General features: G+C 35.8%; 1 protein-coding gene across 1 annotated transcript in view; it reads left to right on the top strand.

Annotated features, from left to right (window-relative positions):
- FOCAD (focadhesin) overlaps positions 1-20,062 on the top strand; it is a 331,523-nt gene that overhangs the window by 223,105 nt on the left and 88,356 nt on the right. The window contains exons 22-24 of the mRNA XM_011930353.1: positions 8,755-8,847; positions 14,543-14,631; positions 18,566-18,610. Of these exons, the coding sequence (XP_011785743.1) occupies positions 8,755-8,847; positions 14,543-14,631; positions 18,566-18,610 (227 nt within the window). The remainder of the gene's footprint in view (positions 1-8,754; positions 8,848-14,542; positions 14,632-18,565; positions 18,611-20,062) is intronic.

Genomic DNA, 20,062 nt, shown 5'->3' with positions numbered 1-20,062 from the left:
ATGTGTATGTTATAAATTTTGTAGTTGTTCCACAGTTCTTATTCTGTTTTCTTTGCTTCATTCTTTTTCCTCTTCACCTTTTAGTTTTAGAAGTTTCCATTGAGATATCCTCAATATCAGAGATTCTCTCCTCAGTTGTGTCCAGTCTGTTAATAAGCACATTAAAAGCATTCTTCATTTCTGTTACCATGCTTTTCATCCCTAGCATTTATTTTTTGCAGGGGAATCTTTGATTTTTCTATCTTTCTGCTTACATTGTTCGTTTGTTCTTGCATATTGTCTCTATTATCTGTTATGGCCTTTACCACATTAATCATGGTTATTTTTAATTCAGAGTCTGTTAATTAATTCCAGCATCCCTGCCATATCCTTACTTGGTTCTGATACTTGCTCTGTCTCTTTAAACTATGTATTTTACCTTTTAGTCTTCCTTATAGTTGTCTCTTGATAACCAGACATACATATTAGGTAAAAGGAAATAAAGTAAATAGGTCTTTAGTAATATAGCGGTAAGGTGGTCGAGGAGTAGAGTCATTCCATAACCCTATAATTAGGTCTCAATCTCATAGTGAGCCTAGAACTTTCACAAGTGTTTCCCAGGATTTGGATTTTTTTTCTCTTTTTCACTTCCTTAAGTGGGATAGGATGGCTAGAATAGGCTAGAGTTGTCTATTTCCCTTCACCCACTTAGAAGGCTACAGGATCTTGGAGATGGGTATTTCTTTCCTCCAGGCTGGTTAGGTGCTGATAAAACTCTATTAGGTTAGGCTCTGTTGAATAGTTTCTTTTTTCTGATGGCAGACCTTGTTAAGAATAGAATGCTGTTATATTTCAAAATGTTTTTCCCCTCCCCCTGCTGTGATCACAAGGTGAGTTTATTTTCTGATATTCACTATAAGAACTGATTGAGCTTCTGGAGCTAAAACTCATAGAGGTGTGGGGACCCTCCCTATGACTGGGTCCACCTAGAGTTTTTAATTCTCAATCTTGTCCATTCTTAGCATCCAGCCATTCATCAACTATCATTCAGGTTTTTCTGCCCCAGCACTGGTTACTATGGTGGTTTCTGTCTGTGGGTTTCTGCTTTGGTAAGCTGTGATTGTCCCTGTAGCTGCCTGTCTGTCTCTCCAACTTTGAGAGCAGCACTTTGCTCTGTGACCTCATTTTCTTTTACAGATCTCATAACAGTTGTTGATTTTATAGTTTGTTTAGCTTTTTAGTTGTTGTTAAGATGGAGTAGTGACTTCCAACCTCCTTACAGGCTGGACTAGAAACCTTCGCTTTCCATATTTTGAAGTATATTTTGATTTGTGTTAATTGTTAATACTTCTTTAACTACATGGTTGCTAAACTAAGTAATTTTCAGTGCTATGGAGAGCTAGCTGTTTAATGTAATCTGTGATAAATTTCCTTGGAAAGTATTATATCCTCTTATTTTTAAAAACTTTTGGATTTTTACTTTGTCTTTTCTTAAAGTGAAATTCTCCCATGTTACTTTTAGAAGAATCATAGATCCAACTTTGATTTGGGTTTGGCCTGACACACCAGGAGCAGTTCTGCAGAATAACAGTCTTGTTTAGGCTTCTCTAAAACTGAAGTGGCCTCTCTCTTTGCTCCTTTCTACAGGGGACAAGCAGTGGTCATTTCAGATCAGCTAGGGCTTCTCCAAGCTCAAGTGGCTATCCTCTTTTGTTCTGATGTATACCTACTTCTCATCCTGAGGTTAACTTGGCTTCTGTTGCAGAGGAATCTGAAGGTGAATGACAGTTTCCTTCCCTGAAATGTGCTGCCAGTCTTGTTATCCTTGGCATTTCTAACTCTGACATGACACTCTCACCTAAATTGGCTGATGCTGATTTGTCCCTGGATGAGAATGGCAGCCTGGCTTCATTATTTTCTCCATTCTCGTGCACATGCAAATTTGCCTGTTTCTGCTGCTGCTACCCAACCATATTTCTGCCTCAGCATTGGGTAATGAGTTCTCTTTTCATTTTTATTTCAGAGAAAACTTTTTCAGACCTATTGGCAGCTCTATTATAAATAAAAGCTTTAGTTCTACATTCTTTCTTCATTTTTTCAAGTGATAACCATTTGATTCTTTTTACCTAATAAATTAATTTTGTTTTTCTGCCTCCTTTAAATTTTTCCCTAGAAAAGTATATATGCTGTAACCAATCATTTAAAATATAAGAAGTGTATTTGCCTTTTTCTTTCAGTGTCATCTTTATTTTAAAAAACATATTTGGTATGAAGTACAAGGAATAATGTTAGCATCTGTGCAATATGAAACAATTAGATGAACATTGTGAATAATAGTGGGGAGAAGTGGTATCTGTGCTTCTTACACAGTTCCCCTAGAAAATACTGTGAAAAGTATGGTTTGCTGTATTTTAGATACTCCATAATTACCATGTAGATGTGAGTTGTTATGGTAACTGGGTTTCTCCCCTTCTATTAAATAATAGAATAAATGGTTACTTGAGATGTGACTGAATTGTCAGCTTTCAAGCTAATGTTACCCTGATTGGAAACAGTGGAGAGGTAGGAGAGAAGGAGGGAGAGAGGGAAGGAAGGAGAAAACGTTAGGGAGAGAATATTAAATTTCCAGAAAACACCTAGAAAGAGATGATTGTCATTTTACTTTAAAAAGTGTCCTCCCTCCTATTCTTGTCACTATCTGTCAGAGGAGCAGGTCTAACAGTAATTTTGCCCCAACAAGATTACTATCGATGGAATACAGAAGCCCATTATTTCTTGTATATAAATAATGGGATATTGAGTGGCTTTTGGGGTCTCTAATACCAGTTGCAAATGGTTTTTCTTCTGGGAATGTGGAAACAGTGTGTGTGTGTGTGTGTGTGTGTGTGTGTGTGTGTCATAAAGCTAAATGTGGTGGTTCAGTATTCATCTGTGTGTCTGTGTAGCAGTTGAAGTTAAATACTTTTATTTTGATAATAACGTTTACATATGGCAAGCATGAAAAATGCCTTTATAAGATTGGGGTTTTAAAATTAATAGCAAATACTTAGTTTACTTGTCAATTTTTACATGCTACTCTTCTAATCCCGTTCTAGTTTGACAATCAAAGGATGCCATCAAAGTTTGTTACCTGATTTACAGTATTTAATGAAGGGCTCTTATAATGGGTATTTTCTTGTAGATGGAATAATCATATTAGTTAAGATCATTCAAGAGGCGGAATGCAATACCAAATTTTTGGACAAAGTATTCTGAACTGTAAATTAACTAATTAGATGGATATGTAGTCCCTTGTAGTAAAACATGTATGAGGAAACATGATTACCTTTTCATTTTCTCTCCCATCATTCCCCTACAATTGCGAATTATGTGTCTAAGCAGAACATTTCCTGTTGTGATAGTATTTCAAGTATACTTAATTAAAGCTTACATCATACAGATTTAAAAGTTTACAGAATTTCAATATATAAAAATTATAATATCTGCTTTAAAATTTTACCGTGTCATTCAATATGTTTTTATCTGGAATTAAACCTTTCCTGGCTAGAACATTTTAGACTTGCTTTTATAAAATCTCAAAAAACTATCTTCTCAACAACTCTGTGTCTATTTAAAATAAGTTTTAAATGTTGTGTTTCCAGAATGATTAAAACTTGAACACCATAATTTTCTGCAAATACTTGCTTGTGATAGTATGATTTTCACATAACAAGAATTTGTCTTAAAGAGAATGCTACGTATTTAATTCTGTTAAACTCAGCAGGTACTTAATTGAACACTTATGTGCAAGACACTGTTATGGGTACCATGGGAGGCATTCCAGCATGAATAGAACATGACCTCTGCTCCTTAGGATTCTATGAGATTAAGATCTAAAGACAGAATCTGTGGAGTGTTGTGGGAGAGGCACATATGTAGTGGAAATATGGAGATGAGAAAAATTATTTTGGTAAGTAGAAATGAGAGGAAAATGGGTCATTCAAGGCAGAGGAAGCAGTGAGTGCAAAGATCCTGTAAAGTGTAAGACAAGCTTGGGAACCAGTTCATAATTCAATGCAGCCAGAATATAGGTTTTGTAAAAGAGACATCAAATGGAGAAATTGGTTGACGGTCTTGGCCAGCAGTTATTTCTTAAATTAATTCTAAAAGACTTTGAACATTATACAAAAGAGTTTGGACTTTATTCTTTAATGAGCCATCAAAGGTTTTGGAAAGTTCTGAGTTAATGTATTAATGGTAAGAGCAGCACCATTGGGGATGTGTTAGGACAAGGAAAGATTTTAAGCTGTTAAGATATCAGTTACTAGATCATAGTAATCTAGGCAGGAATCAGATAGGACTAAACCAAATAAAGGAAAAAGTTGGGACATATATATTAAGTATTTCAGAAGTAGACTCAAGAATTGAGTCTCAAGGTAAGGGAGACTCCCAAGATAAATCAGAAATTTCAAACCTGGGTAACTGGAACATTGGTAGATAATATTTGACGGGAACAGGAAAGATAAGAGGAAGGGTGGATTTTGAATGATGATGACAAAGAAGGGTGCAAAGTCTAATAGATGGTGAGAGGTGAAAGTTTGAGAAGTATATGTTCTAAAACTTGTGATTTTTTTAAACTAGGTATTTTAAATTCTATTTTTATTTGGATATAATATGAATACACTAGAGTTCTCCCATTTTACTGTCTAGTTCTATGATTTTTGGTAAGTGCACACATTCCTCCAACCAGCACTATGGTCAAGATAAGAGTAGTTCTACCACCCTCAAACATTTCCCCATGCTCCTTTGTAGTCAGCCCCTTTCACCACCTCCCTCTCCTGATAACCTCAAATGACCAAGAGGACTGAACTCCAGGTCCTAGCCTATCCTCACTTGATCGGGACAAATTTTGCTTCAGCTTTTTGTCTTATATGTTGGCATTTTACTTTATATTGAATTTGGGATAGGGTAGAAGAATTACATAGTTAAATGTTTGAAAATCATCATTCTTCTGTGTTACTGATAAAGCTCTTTCTGAGCTGCCTTTATCTCTTTCCTGGATTGTTGATGTGGCCTCTGAGTAGGTTTTCTTGTGTTGACCTTTGCTATCTTTAGTCTATTTTCAACAGAGCAGTCAGCATTGTCCTTTTACAATATAAATTAGATCATTTAATTCTTTTTCTCAAAAACTTATAATGGTCCTCTCTTCAGTAAGAATAAAAGCAAGTCCTGAACAGTGCCCTAGAAGGCCCTGAATTCTCTGGGTCCCCATTAATTCATGAACTTTTTCTCTTTCTACTCTGTGTTTTGCTCATTTTGTCTATTGTATTTAGACTGGCCTCTTTTCTGTTTCTCAAACAGGTCAGTTGTGTGCCTGCCCAGGACCTTTGCCTTACCATTTTTTTTAAATTGAGGTGTCATTCACATAACATAAAACAAACCATTTTAAAGTGTGCAATTCACTGGCATTTAGTACATATACAATGTTGTACAACTATCACCTCTATTTGGAATGTTAGTTCCGAAACATTTCATCTCTTCCAAATGAGACCGTGTCCCCATGAAGCAGCCACTTTCTATTCCCTCATCCTTTCTTCCTGTCTCCCTTGCCCTCTCCCCCTGGCAGCTACTAATCTACCTTCAGTCTCTATGGCTTTACCTATTCTGGATATTTCATATAAGTGACATCATATAACACGTAACCATTTGTGCCTGATTTCTTTCACTTTGGCATAATGTTTTCGAGGTTCAGCCATAGTGTATTAGTACTTCATTCTTTTTATGACCGAATAATATTTCATTATATACATATTGCATATTTTATTCTTCTAATTTTCCATTGATGGACATTTGGATTGTTTCTACCTTTTGTGAAAGTGCTGCTATGAACACTGATGTACATGGATTTTGTTTGAATACCTGTTTTCAATTGTTTTGGGTATATACCTAGGTGTGGAATTGCTCAGTCATATGGTATTTCTATGTTTCTGAGGAACTACTAAAGTGTTTTCCATACCAGCTGAACCATTTTTTATTCCCACTAGCACTTACTTTGGTCTTTACATCCTCACCTCCTCCAAGTTTTTGCCCATACTTTACCTTCTCTACAAGATCTACTCTAACCACCCTGTTTAACTCTGTAACCTGCTCCTATCCCTGCCCTCACCTCATTAACATTCTTCCCTCCCATGTATATATTCCTATTGTGGTCTCTTCTTTGGGCACATGTGTAATGTTTCATTATAACTCACTGCCTCTTACGCATGGAAACTTGACTTTTACTCTTCCCTAAACCATAGGAACGTGCATCTCAATTCTCCATCAGATAGCTCTCATTGCAAGAGTATGTATAGTTATTTATATAAAAAATAAATTTCACACATTCATTAAAACTGAGTGATACAGTGGTTAAGAACTCTACTTTATCATCTGCTGAATAACTAGGTTGCAACTTCATGATTTGAACTTATTTTGTTGGTTGGATTTTTTTCAAAGGCTTCTCACAAGTATAGCAAATTGGACATAACTGTCATACTTTATAAATGCTAATTGAATTTATTTTTCACCCTACCAACATTAACCTAAAATATAGGCAATATGGATTACTATACAGTATATTAAATTGAAATAGCATTCTAAAATATGTTTTTGTTAAAAATGGTCAGGGGAGTCCTTTTAGCTTGTGACACAATGGCCATTTAAGGGCATGACTTTCTTCAAGCTGTTTCTCTAAAGTCTCTCTTCATTAAGAGAAAAAGCAAAAGGAAGAAAGTGCATTTTTAAAGAGATTTGTGCACAGCTGACTCCATAGAACACTAAAACTAGAGTATAATCCCATAAAACATGGGGAGTTCAGGCTGAAGCATTCTACTGTGCTCCTGTACCCACCTTCAGCTATGGTTGAAGCAGCAGGAAGAAGGTTAGCTTTAACCTTGAGTTTATAACCTCCTTTTAAATAGGTTTCGTGGCATGAATATTTTCATGTTTAGAGGCTGAACATTTGATTTGCTTATTTTCATTTACATTTTTTTCCATAATCCTTTCCTTTTTAAAACTCAAGTTTAAAAAGCAATTGTGAGACCATTGTCTTCCCCACAAGTTGCTCTTTTGCCAATTCACTGAGGCTAAGGGTATTCTCAGTAGTACAATGATATCTGTGGGTTATCTGGCAAAAAAATTAAAAATATTTTAAGCTTGTAAAGTAAGAGAGAAACGTTTTGGTTGTGGTGATTGAGTATTGTTTCTGTTAAATCCAGGTGTCAAAATAGGACTTGAAGATAATTATTATATTTTATGAAAAGGGAACAGAACTGATAGGAAAAAAGTTAAAGAAAACTGCCCACATTTTGGAGATAAAGAGCAGAGCCAAAACCTGATCAATGACTCCCCAACTGGAAATAGAACCTAGGTTGTAGTTTGCCACCTGAATGACAGGAGAAGCAGCAATAGCTGGAGGACTCATTCCTTCAAGGATTTTTGTTGACTTGTTGACAAGGCTCTCCTCACCCTGCTTGTTGTAGTACTTATTCAGGAAAAGTCCTGTCTTTATAATTACTTTTAAGTTCATTTCATGGCTGAGTATCTGTTTCATACTGTATGAGGTCAATTTTTTAAAAACCACAATGCCACTAGAAGTAATAGATAGCAGTCAGAATTAATCTGTTTGTTTTCTTTATTCCCATGGATTCTTCCTATTTGTGTCCATTTCTGGGTCTCCCACTGGTGGAAAAGTCTCTGCAGACACAGATAATCTTCTCATCTTTCCACAGTACCTTGTATATAGTAGGACCTCACTAAGACTGGGATTAAAGAACATACTAGAGGCCATGGGAACCAACTGTATTCAGAGAGACTATTATCTTCTTATCTTCCCTGTCACAAGGCACTTGAGAATATTAATTCTTATAATACAATAAAATGTCCTTAAACAGTAATCATGATTCTGGTGTAATTACGTACAGATTTGTTTTCTCTCTCTCTCTCTCGTCTGTAGGACACAGACTTAAGTTTTAGTTGTTTGACTTTTGATGTGTTACAGAAATCTTGAAATGTGATGCACTGTGACTGTTTCTCTTGATTGATCTTTCTTTAACAGAAGCAGACCTTGGGAAGATTTGTTGCAAGAAAGCCGTGTACTAATAGGTAGAAACAGAAATGACTATGAAAACCAGATGTTTTGTCTGGGCTTCTATTGAGAAACAGGGTTTCCATGTTGGCATATATAATTTTTCTCTTGTTTACCCACACTGATTAAAGGCCATTTATCTAGTGGTGTGCACAATTGCTGTGTGCAGTACTCATTTGCATGCTCTTACCACTGTGGTTTCTATACAACATGATATTTCTGTTGGCAATATAAGTTTATTACTTCAGAATGGTCATATTGGAAATCCAGGCTATGAGCAATATTTATTTTTATTTAAAATTACCAGGGGGATTTGTTAGACAATGCCTAGTTTCCTGACATTGGCAAGATGCCTTGAAATTAGAGTTTCCCCCTAATTTTCAAGGGTAGATTTGTATTACATGTACATTTTAACTTGTTATTATTGTAGGATTTTATTTGCTTCGATTTACAAAATTCTAGGCTTACTTTATTTTGTCTTCACAAGACTCTAAACTCTTCTCCTTAGGAATATCCAAAAGATATTATTTGTGGTTCTGATCCTAGACTGATTTGGTTTGTTTTCAGAATCTAAACCACTTAAGGAAAAGAAAGAACTGATGATACAGTTATAATTTTATTCTGTTTTAATACTGTGTAGTCTAACATGCTGTGTTACATTTTTCCCACAGGTTCATATCCAGCTTTCAGAGTGGCACCGTGCGATTTTCCTTCCACAGGCCTGGCTTGCATACATGAGTCGAGCTTATCATGCCATTTTACAGGTAATGAAACCACAGGATAGGTTTGCTTTGGCGAAATGTCTCATCTCACGTTTTACTGCAAATGTGTATTTAATATAAAAGCAGTTGGAAAAACAGCACTACCAAAAATGTAATGGTTGTTTTTGCTCATAAAAGAATGTGAGGCATATATATATATATATATATATATATTTTTTTTTTTTTTTTGCATTGCTGCACTTAAAATTAAACATCGATGCCCCCCAAATCCGTGTCTCCCATCCAGAACTCCCTCCTGAGTGCCACTCTCCTCCATCCTGCTGCCTTCTGGACATCCTTGCTTGGCTGCCCCACAGCACCTGATTTGAGTGCATCCCAAACTGAGCTCATCGTCTTCCATTATACCAGTGCTTCCTCAAGCTGGACTTGCTTACATCTCCAGCCTGATCTCTTAAACCTTCCCCCAGATTTTTATGTTTCAGTCTTGTTAAGTTTCTTTGTTTTCCTAAACTCAGTATGTCTTTCCTAACCTCTTAGCTTTTACACACACTATTCTTTCTGTCTCTGACCCTGCCATTCCTTCTTTACCCACCTAATTTTTACTTGTTCTTTACCTCCCTCATTTCTACTTGTTCTCTAGATCAATTTATCTGGTCAGGCACTGTGTGCCTTACTTCTCTTCCTGCTGGATTATATGCCCTTCTTGTGTACTTGCTTAGTATCTGAGCTTCGCCTTTTGAAGCTCTTATCTTGTTAGTTATTTGGCGAGGACCTCCAGTTGTCTCTGTGCTCCTAAGGGCAGGAGGTCTGTTGTCTCTGGCCCTGACCTAAGTGTCTAGACGTACTAGTTGCTCATTAAATGAATGAGATATACTCAATTTGAGTTTATTTGATCCAATAATATTATAAGTTATAGTTTGTTAATTTTTAAAATTAGAAATAATTTTTAATCAGTTGGGGAATATACAGTTAACAATATAAGAAAACAACTAGCTTAATTGTTTTTCCTAGCTTAAAATTGATTATTAAGGATAATAGGAAAAATCTGATGCTACTTAAGTAATTTATGTCCCAGAATAAGATTTCCATGGAGGGTTAGAAGTGCGGTATTGTGGTGAGAGATAACAGCTCCCCTATAAAATGAGGTGAGGGAGTGAGGAGGGCATAGGATAGGTTGAGAGGAATGGCTGTCTGGGCAATGGTGTTCTAATCTCAAAACCTTTTTGCAACCCATCTTATGGATCCTAGAACTCGTAAAACACTAATGTATCTTCAGTGATTCTGATTCATTAGAAATGAATAGGGGACCAGGAATCTCCATGTTCTACAAGCTGCCAGGTGATTTAAATCTACATAGTCTACCAGCCAAACTTTGAGCAAACGGTTTTAGAAGATCCCCTAAATGTACTGCAATCTACATTTTAAAGATGTTCCTTTGGAATCATTGTTTTCTTTTGCTTATTGTTTCCTTACTCAATTTTTATCTTCAGCAGCATCTGGGCACCCAGTATGTTTTGGATAAATGCATGAGTGAATGAATGGATGACTCACGTCTCTATATTTCTTTAACAGCCAATTACAGTTTTTAGTCAGGAAGCATGAGATTGCAAGTCAGAGTATGCACTTTTTCTCACATTCATTTTTCCCCAAGTAATGTTGAGTTTTTTCTTCACCAAACATGTATGGAACATGTTTTATTGGGGAGGTCCCATGCTGGGTGTGTGGGATACCGAGGGCACTCTTTCCTCACAATGAGCTCCCAGTCCATTGGGGGAGGCTAACATGCCCAATAGCAATTCCAGTACAGTATTTTTGCTGCATTAATAAAGGATGTTCAAAATGCTATGGGCACCTGGAGAAAGGGATGAAGAGCTCCTCCTCCTGCAGAATGAACTGAGAATTCTATTTAGCTCTTAGTGTAAGAAAGGCTAAATTGAATAGGATTATAGTATACTTCTGCAGATGACTTGCAATTGATTTAAAAAAAGCCATGTTTTTTTTTTAATAAGAACTATGGTTTGTTGAGTAGTGTGTGTCCAATACTTAACATATATTATTTCAATTAATCTGTACAGAAACCCTTTGAAGTGGATGTTATTAACCCCATGTATAATGGGATTATAGACGGGGAAGCAGGGTTAGCTAGGAAAGCAAAGCAAACAGTTCAGGAACCCAACAGGCACTAAATGAAAATACAGGAACTTAACCTGGATTTGTCTGACTCCAGAGCCTTAGCCTTTTCCACTGTGCCATGTATTTTCCCTAACACTGTCATTAATTGTTATAATAAATAATGCAAATTTGTTTAATGTTTTAAAGGGCAGAGCTATTTGATCTATGAAAAACCTGTAGATTTTTCATGATTTTTAGCAATGCAGGTCAGTTATTCTGCTATTAAGGTGATGGTTGGTATCTTTATTTATCATTTAAAATCCCTTTACTTTGGATTTCTAGTAAGTCCAGTTCCATTGAGAATTGGTGACAAAAGAGAAAGTGAAAGGATGGATTAAAATTAGATTTGCAGTATTATTTAAAAGTAAAGCAGTGTGTTTTAGGCTATCACTATTACTTGAAAGTACACTGATGCATTTACACTTAAACAAGTTTTTTAAATGAGTCCACACACTTAAATAGAGTTTATGGTATCTTAGAATAATTGGAGCAACTGCCAGACTCCTTGTCTATATCAAGAATTTCTGTCCTAGAAGACACTTTTTCTGTACAGGAATTACAGTTACTTCCATCTGGTGCTAGACACATTTTTTAGCATTAAACTAGAGGATCATTTCGAGGAGGAATGTTTTATTCAATTAAGCCTAGGAAACACACTAAAAGGTACATTCTCCATTACTTCCTGGAGGCTAATTAGGATGTAAGTCTGAGATCTGAACACTACTTGTAGCTTCTGCTTAGATGTCTGCTTCAAGCCTTACCTAATTTTTCCATAGGAACCTGGGGTTTTTAACTATAAGCATATCAAAGTGGTTGACATGGAGAGGTATTTAGATTTCTTCCCATTAAGATGAAAAATGCAGATAGAAGCTGACTGACAGTACAGAGGCCATTTTAGTTAGGAGCCCTCTGCAGTCTTTATCTTGTTACCCTTCTGGGATGCTGTGGAGGTTAAGGTCTCCAGCCTTTGGAAAAGGGCTCTTTGGAATTGTAAATATGATCTCAAACAGGAGAGAGTTATGAAAGCAAATTAACTGTAGACTTTTTTTCCTGAATTGGCCGTCTAGTTGCCAAATAATCTGAAATCAGAGCCCAGATTAGGAACTGCAGCTTCTAATAAGTTACTCTATGACAATTTATACTTTTTTTCCTTTTTTGTGTTTGTATGTTTGTTTTGTTTTAAAAGTATAGGAAGCTAGGTGAAATTGCTTACTATAATCAACAAGTTCTTATGGTACAGGCTAAAGATTAAACATCAGAGGGGATAGCTGGATTAATCATTGGAATCTACAGGCAATCCAAAAAAACCTCAATTCAGGTGATCACTGTAGCCATTTTGCTCCCAATAAGTTTTTCTCAAAAATGTTAATCAGAAAAGCAGAGATGACTGAGATGAATGCTGCTGAATCTCTGTATTACCAGTAAGTCAAGAATTGGAAGGCAACATGGATCTGAGTAAATAGCCCAACATAGATTGGCTGGCAGGGATTAATGAGGGAGACATTCCAGAAAAGGGGATAGAAAAGAACAGACTCAGAGAAAGAAAAAACATGAAAACGACTTAGTCACAATAGAATGGTTGTGCTGGTTTGTGACTGCAGGGAAGATTAAAATGGTAGGCTTTCTTAAGAAGGTGCATGTATTCTAGTTTTCTTGTGTTTTGTTTATTTTTAAACGAATTTTAACCTTTTAATTTCTTGTTCCTTGCCTTTTTTGGAAAAGCATTATAGGAAATGTTTTAGGAGTAAGGAGGCATAATTTAAGAAGCATAACTGAGACAGGCAATAAAAATTGTTTTATACTTTGTTTTGCCTGGACTCCTGGGAGACCAATATTAATATCTTGCTAGTTTCCAAGAAACAAACAGGAGAATGAAAGGGCCAGAATTCTATCTTTGAAAGTATGGAGAATGAGGATGGATATGATTGAAGCAAACAAACTATGAAGGATGTGAATAGAGTGTCCGTGTTACATCTCAGAGTGCCTGAACTGGCGAGCCCCAGGGTGTGGTGAGTTGGGAGTTGTGCTAAATACACAAACTCTGTAAATTGATAAATACTCTTTGACCTCACAGGGTGAGTAACTGTGAGAAGTACTAGGACATATAACTTTATAGTCTGGATATTACATTTTTGGGAACCTCTTACTGCATGAGATTATACAGGTAAAAATATGGATTATTTCAGGAGATATTTAGATAAATTCATGAAAGATGGTTTTGTAAGAAAATAAGAGGGGGTAAGAGATCTTTGGTTATTGACAACAAATCTAATAACGGTAGCTATTATTTGTTATCAGGCACTATGCTAAATAGACACTTTTTTACATTATTTAATGTCATGCTTTAATACCATGAGATATTTGTTGGCCACATTTTACAAATGAGGGAACTGAAGCTTAGAGAAGTGAAGTAACTTGTCTGAGTTTACACAGCCAGTAAGTGTAAATGGCATTAGGCCAAGGCATTCTGAGCCTATATCCTTAACTCTTCAGTGTGTATCACTTTTCTAAGTATGGAGAAATATATACTTTTCTTCTATAGACTATATCTTAGAACTCTAAAATCAATAAGAAAAAGACAGCTAATAGAAAAATGGACAGAATAGAAAAATCCTGATAAGTAAGATGTGAAAAGATGCACAATCTCACTAGTAAATAATGAAATAACATTAAAACCATAATGAAGACCATTTCATATCCACCAAAATGGTAAAAATTAAAAGTCTGACAGTTCTGAATGCTGGTGAGAATATGAAGTAACCAGAACTCTTGTTTACTGCTTGTGAGATGTAAACTGGCACATCTACTTCTGGTAATGGTTGGGCATTACACTGCTGAATTCTAGTCCAAGTTAGGGCCCATCAACAAATCAATATTTTAATCACATTTAGATAATGTGATTGGTGATGGAGTAGAGGGGGAAGCATCTGATTAAAATAATTCTGAGTTAAGAACTGGAAAAGATAATACATATTTAAAGGCCTTGGACTTGAACAATGTTAGCAATATTTTTTTTCACATGGTAGAATTTGGGAATTATGGTATCTATTTTTATAAGTTCACTCAAGAAATAGAATTGTGATGTGGAGCTGTTGGAGAATAACTTATGTTGTATCTTACCTGAATCTTAATTGTTACATACTTTATCTAGCTTGTTTTCTACTTTTCTGTTGTAATACTGGTATATGTCCCTCAAATCTTGGTATATTTTGGTGTTAGCTAAAATTATCAGTTGCTAACAAAGGCAGATCACTAGCATGTAGGAGATTTTTTAAATGGGGCCTCTGAAATTCAAATTTGATTCAGTAAGTATCCCAAAATGAAATTCTCTGCACTAAATTTGCCAAACATACAACTTCTCTAGGATTTTACCTCTTTGATGAATGTAGAAATACCTGAGCATTGATGTGATGATTTCTCCTCACACATTCTTTTTCATAATCTAATATCCTATCCTGAACACTTAAGGCCAAATGGGAAATGATATATCTGTGTTTTCCAAAGAAATTTTAAAATCACTTCAGCCATCGAGTTTGCATGCTGATTTATGCTGCGATTTTTGCAGGGAAGACTAGGAGAGCTGGAGTTGCAGTTAAAACATGGAAAAGAAGAACCTGAGGAGGTGCAGTACAAAAAGAGCACAGCCTGGCTCTGGTAAGTGTTCGTGTTCAGCTGCCCATTATTTGTCATGGGAAGTGAGCTATGAGGGGAAAGGTAACTACTTTAAAGGCTTTAAGATTAGCAGGTTTAACTTCTATATGAGCCTGAAGGGGAAATGACAGAAGAGCTGATAGATGTATTCCCTAGATAGAAGATGGAGAGCTTTATTTATAAATTATACATACACACACACATGCACACGCACACACACACACACACACACACACATTCTAAAACAATGTGGAAACAGTTTGCTTTTCCCCTTTTCCACCTGTAACTGATTATTTTATATGCTTTTGAATGAAAAATTCTGTTTTTCCCACTCTGTTCATTGCTTTCCTACCTCACATGTAGTCAAGGATCAAGGATTACTTCTCCCCTCTTCTGCTCCCCTCTTCCCCAAGACATAATTATTAGGAGCAACTTTACCACGTCATGGCTTTAATGTCTTTGGCAGACATTTCCTAGGGAATTCCCACTATGTTATCTAGAAATATATTAGTACTAGTTCATAAAAGCAACTTAAATTGTTACATGGGTTGAGAAGAATACCCTATCATATTTGTGTTTCACCAGCCTAAATGTAAGTAAAGTGCCCAAATAGCTTTGCCTACAACCACAGGTTGCTTTAATCTGAAAATCTGTCCAACGGTTATTTAATTATAGGTTTTCATTTATTGACAATTGGCTCATGTAGAAAAGCAGAAACTGTGTGTGTGTGTTTGATTAATTGTATTGTAAGCCATATTTTCTAGATTTGTAAAAAAAAGGCAATGAAGTTTAAACATTATGATATTGGATTTAGGATTAGAGAGTTTTGCATCCTATTTGCTTATACCTTTTGCATTTATTTTTAATTTAATCATCTGAAAGTGATAATTGGTGAAGTAGTATATTTGCTAGGTTCTTTAAAATATATAGAAAGACCTATCGATACATATTGTTGGTGAAACTCATGGGCTGTGTATATATGGTTATAAAGGAGACAGGTCCCTAGAAGTTTCTTAAGAATGATATAGGCTGGGTGTGGTAGTTTACGCCTGTAGTCCCAGGATTTTGGAAGGCCAAGGCAGGTGGATCATTTGAACCCAGGAATTCAAGGCCAACTTGGGCAACATGGCAAAACCCTGTCTTTATTTAAAAAAAAAAAAAAAAAAGAAGAAAGAAAGATTTAGTTAAACCTGCAGTGACTAATAAGCTACCTTGAAGCGAGCTCTTCATCATCCTCACTTAATTGGAACACAATCCCAAATCTAAGTGAAGTCGTCACTTGATTTATTATTTCAAAAAGTATTTATTGAGTGTCTGTCATGTGCCAGGCACTGTTCTAAGCACAGAGGAACAGTAGTGAATAAAGCCCCTTCTTTGTCCTTCCAAAGCTTATACTTAAGTAGATGGAAACCTATAATAAGCAAATAAACAAATGGAATATGATAGAAGTTGATTCGTGGAAGAAAAATAAAGTATGATAAAGGGAATAGAGAGTGAATGAGGTTTGAGGGAGGTTGGGGGGTGGCATTACCATTTTCTGTAGGGTGTTCAGAGTCTTTTTAATAATGTGACATTTGAATGAGACCTGAAAGAAGTGGTGGAGTGAGCCAAGCTATATGCGGAAGAGCATTCTAGGAAGAGGAAGCAGTGAATTCATCGTAGACCCTGGGAGTGTACCTGGCAAAGCCTGTGTGGCATGGAGAGAGCAAGGATGGAAGTAGTAGACGTAAGAGTAGAGAAGTTCGGGAGATTGCAGGGTGGAGAGTCTTTGTCAGCACAAAGAGGACTTTGTGAGTGAGATGGAGAAACATTGGCAGATCTTAATCATAGAATTTGACTCATGGTTTAAAAAGGACCACTCTAGCTGTTACGTTGAAAATACACCCTGCGGGGCATGGTTAGGAGTCTGTTGCAATAATTTAGGCAAGAGATAATAGTGTTTTAGACTATGATGTTATTGTGGAAAAGTAAATTGATTTTGAATCATTTTAAGCAGATACCATATAATATAAATGCTAATACTTGAAATAAAGGATGTGAAAGAAAGGGATCGATCAAAGATACCCCAAGATTTTAACTCTAAAAAAAAGTATGGCATTTCCATTTAAGACAAGGAAGACTAGAGAAAAGCAGGTCTGTGTAGAGTAGGAATCAGATTTTGGACTTAGGCCTGAGATGCCTCATTAGCCTCCAATTAGAGATAGCAAGCAGGTTGTTGACTAGTCTGTAGTTCCAGGGAGAGCTCAGGGCTAGAGAGGTGAATTTAGAAAACATCAGCATATTGATGGCATTTAAAATCATGATGCTGGGTAAGGTCACTTAGGGAATGAATACAGAAAGAAAAGATTTCAAAAGATTGAGCCCTGGTTCTATATTTAAAGGTGGGGAAGATGAAGAGGGAACCAATAAAGCAGATGGAAAATTAGTTATCAGTGATGTAGAAAAAAAACAAAAGAGAGTAAAATCTTAAAAGCCAAGGAAAGAAGGCATTCTAAGACAGGAACAACCAACTGTGTCAAATGCTGCTGTTAGGCTGCAGAAGATAGGGACCAAGAATTGAGCATTAGATTCAGTCTCTTGAAAATAATTGGTGATCATGACGGGAGCTGTTTTGGTAAGAGTTATTGAGACAAAAGCCAGGATCTAGAGAGAGTGGAAGGAGATAACTAGGGTCATCAAGTATAGATAATCTTTTACAGGAGTTTTGATGTATAACAGACTAAGAAATGGGGCAATAGCTGGTGGGCTTGTTCTTCTTTCTTCTTTTAGAGGGTGGATACTACAGTAGGTTCACATGCTAAGGGGAATAATACAAGTAGAGATGGAAAAATGTGTGATGCAGCAGAGAGGAGGGAGTAGAGAAGTAGCTTTAGTGCACAAGTGGAAGGTTTGACCTTAAATGTAAGTATACATAGGTCATCATTTGTAAATTTCCCACGTTGACCAGTGAAAGACTACGTTGAATGGACTATATTCCATTTAGGAACATAGAAACTAGACAGTACATTTTAGAGAAATTTACAGTCACATGCTTTTGAAAAATAAAAGATTGAGATCTATGGGAGGAATTGCACCTGTCTGAAAAAATTGCCTCTTAAGAGTGACTCATTCTCAGAGTACTGAATAGCTAAGATTTTATTATATATCAAATGTAAATATTTATGAATGTCAATATAATTTATATTTAAATGCAATAACTTTAATAATATTTATGAAACCTTTAATTTATAAAATTCAATGTTTATATTGAAAACAATCCTTTTAAAAAAGTAAATTTGACAAGTGGTTATTTTTTACTTTATCTTGAAAATTCTATGTTGAATTAAACAATTAGGTTCTGTAAATATTTGAATTGTACATACCTTCTTTCTAACCCACAAGCATAATTATTTTCTTTTGGCTTTCCCGTGACTATATAACCAAAGTTTGAAATTGCATTTTCTGTAAACACATAGCAACTATTTCATATGTGCAATTTGGAAATTGTAAATTGATGTTTTGGTGAGCTCTCAGGTAAAAAAGAGAGGCTGTCTTAGTCCATTTGGGCTTCAAAATGCCACCACATTGGGGATTAGGATTTCACAATGTGAATTTGGTGGGGTATGCAAACATTCAGTTCATTGTAGAGACTAATATAATGGACACTTGTATACGCACCACTCCATCTGAGATAATACTGTTACAGTGCTGTCGTATATCTCCTCTCAGTTACACATTCACCTCCTCCTTGCCTCGACTCAGTGACCTCATGAACAGGAAAATGAAGCTGTCTTTGAAGCAGAGCCCTTATTACAGTTCTTTCACCTTACACTGAAATTCTAGTATAGTTTTAAGATCTGGAGCCATTGCTGGATGTTCTTATTAATTGATGAAAAAGAGAAAGGAATGATTTCTTGTTCTACCATAAACTCTTATTTATTTTCCATCTTTATTGCAGGGTTAGAGACATGCTGACTGATGAGATCACCAAGGCAGCTGCAAAGTAAGATCTGTTTAGTCTTTTATCAAACATTTTTTATAAATACTTTTTCCTGGCAGGTACATGGTACATACATTTTCTCCTTTTAGGGCATGTCATAACTTTAAGGATTTTAAAGTACTCTTCAATTATTTTTCAAAAAAATTAATCGTTACCCTTTCTTATAGTAGGTGAATTCTTACTATATGTCTTTTTGTGAAAATACAGAGGGATTGGTGCTAACATATAACTTTTACATCAGGAGTCACTGAAGTTGAGCCCCTGCTATATAGCTAACAGATGACATGTGCTTTGGTGTAGACTTAAAGGATTGTAATTTAGTTCAAGGGGATTAAAAAAAAAAAAATCCTTGCTAATATGAGTTATGTTGGTAGTACTTCCTTTTGTTCCACTGGTGTTATTGGGTTCAGCACATCTAAAAATTGAATTTTTAAATGGTAAAAACTAATGCCAAGGCCCATTAAAAAAGCAGTTTTAGTCATATGCTTATGGTGTCTTAACAAAAATTACTTGATTGTCACTGCCTTGATGGTTTTTATTTACCTTAAGCCAGCTCTCACTAAAAAATACCCAGAACTTGCTTGAACAATCTCTTCAGGTTCCTTTGTTAACTAATAACTTGACTAGTTGTTCCTGGCAGTAAGTTACATGCCAGTTACACTCCTCCCTTCCACCATCTCCTTTAACTGCTGCCATTTCTGTTTGACTCCTTTCTTTTTCGCCTTCGGCTAACATAGATATACCTTTGACCTAGAGAATTTCATGTATATTGAAAGTCCATATCACCTAGAAATTTTTAAATGTAGTATAGTTTATCCTTTTCATGTCACAAATCCTTCTGTAGCTAAATAGATTTTGCCTTAAAAACAAAACAAAAAATGATCTACCTTAGAGTTAGCTTTCCATCAGTAATTTCTTAAACAGACACTTAACTGTGAAGTCTGATCTCAGCAGATTATCACTATTCAGTCTCATGTCTTCTGGATAAAGATAAATAGAAGTGATAATCCTCCCCGACTCAGTCCTATGGAAGGCACTGGGAAATACCTGTTGATAAAATGAAAACTGAAGTACAGAGAGCTTAGATAGAGACTCATTTATGTCTTTTTTTTCCAGTTTGGTGAATTGCAGACACAGTGGGAGAGGGCACAGTTACATATCAGAGGGGGAGGGGATGCTGGGATGAGAATGCAGGCTGTCTTTGACCTTTACCTGTCATAGTTTGTTCTCTTAGGTAGTCTACGTATATCCTATTAAAAGCAGTGCTTTGACCTTTGCAGCTAAAAGCTTGAATGCAGAAGAAACTACCAACTTTCTCCTAAAGCACATTATAATTTCTCCTGTCTAGTAGCTATTGCAATTTTCCATTCTAAAATTGTATTCCAGGGTGATTGTGATCTTCAGATTCATAAAGCATCACTTCTTTTTTTTTTTTTTTTTCTTTTAATGCCATTT

This window comes from Colobus angolensis, unplaced genomic scaffold (genome assembly GCF_000951035.1).
Source record: "Colobus angolensis palliatus isolate OR3802 unplaced genomic scaffold, Cang.pa_1.0 Scaffold86, whole genome shotgun sequence".
NCBI lineage: Eukaryota > Metazoa > Chordata > Mammalia > Primates > Cercopithecidae > Colobus > Colobus angolensis.
This window is presented reverse-complemented; position numbering and strand designations above follow the sequence as displayed.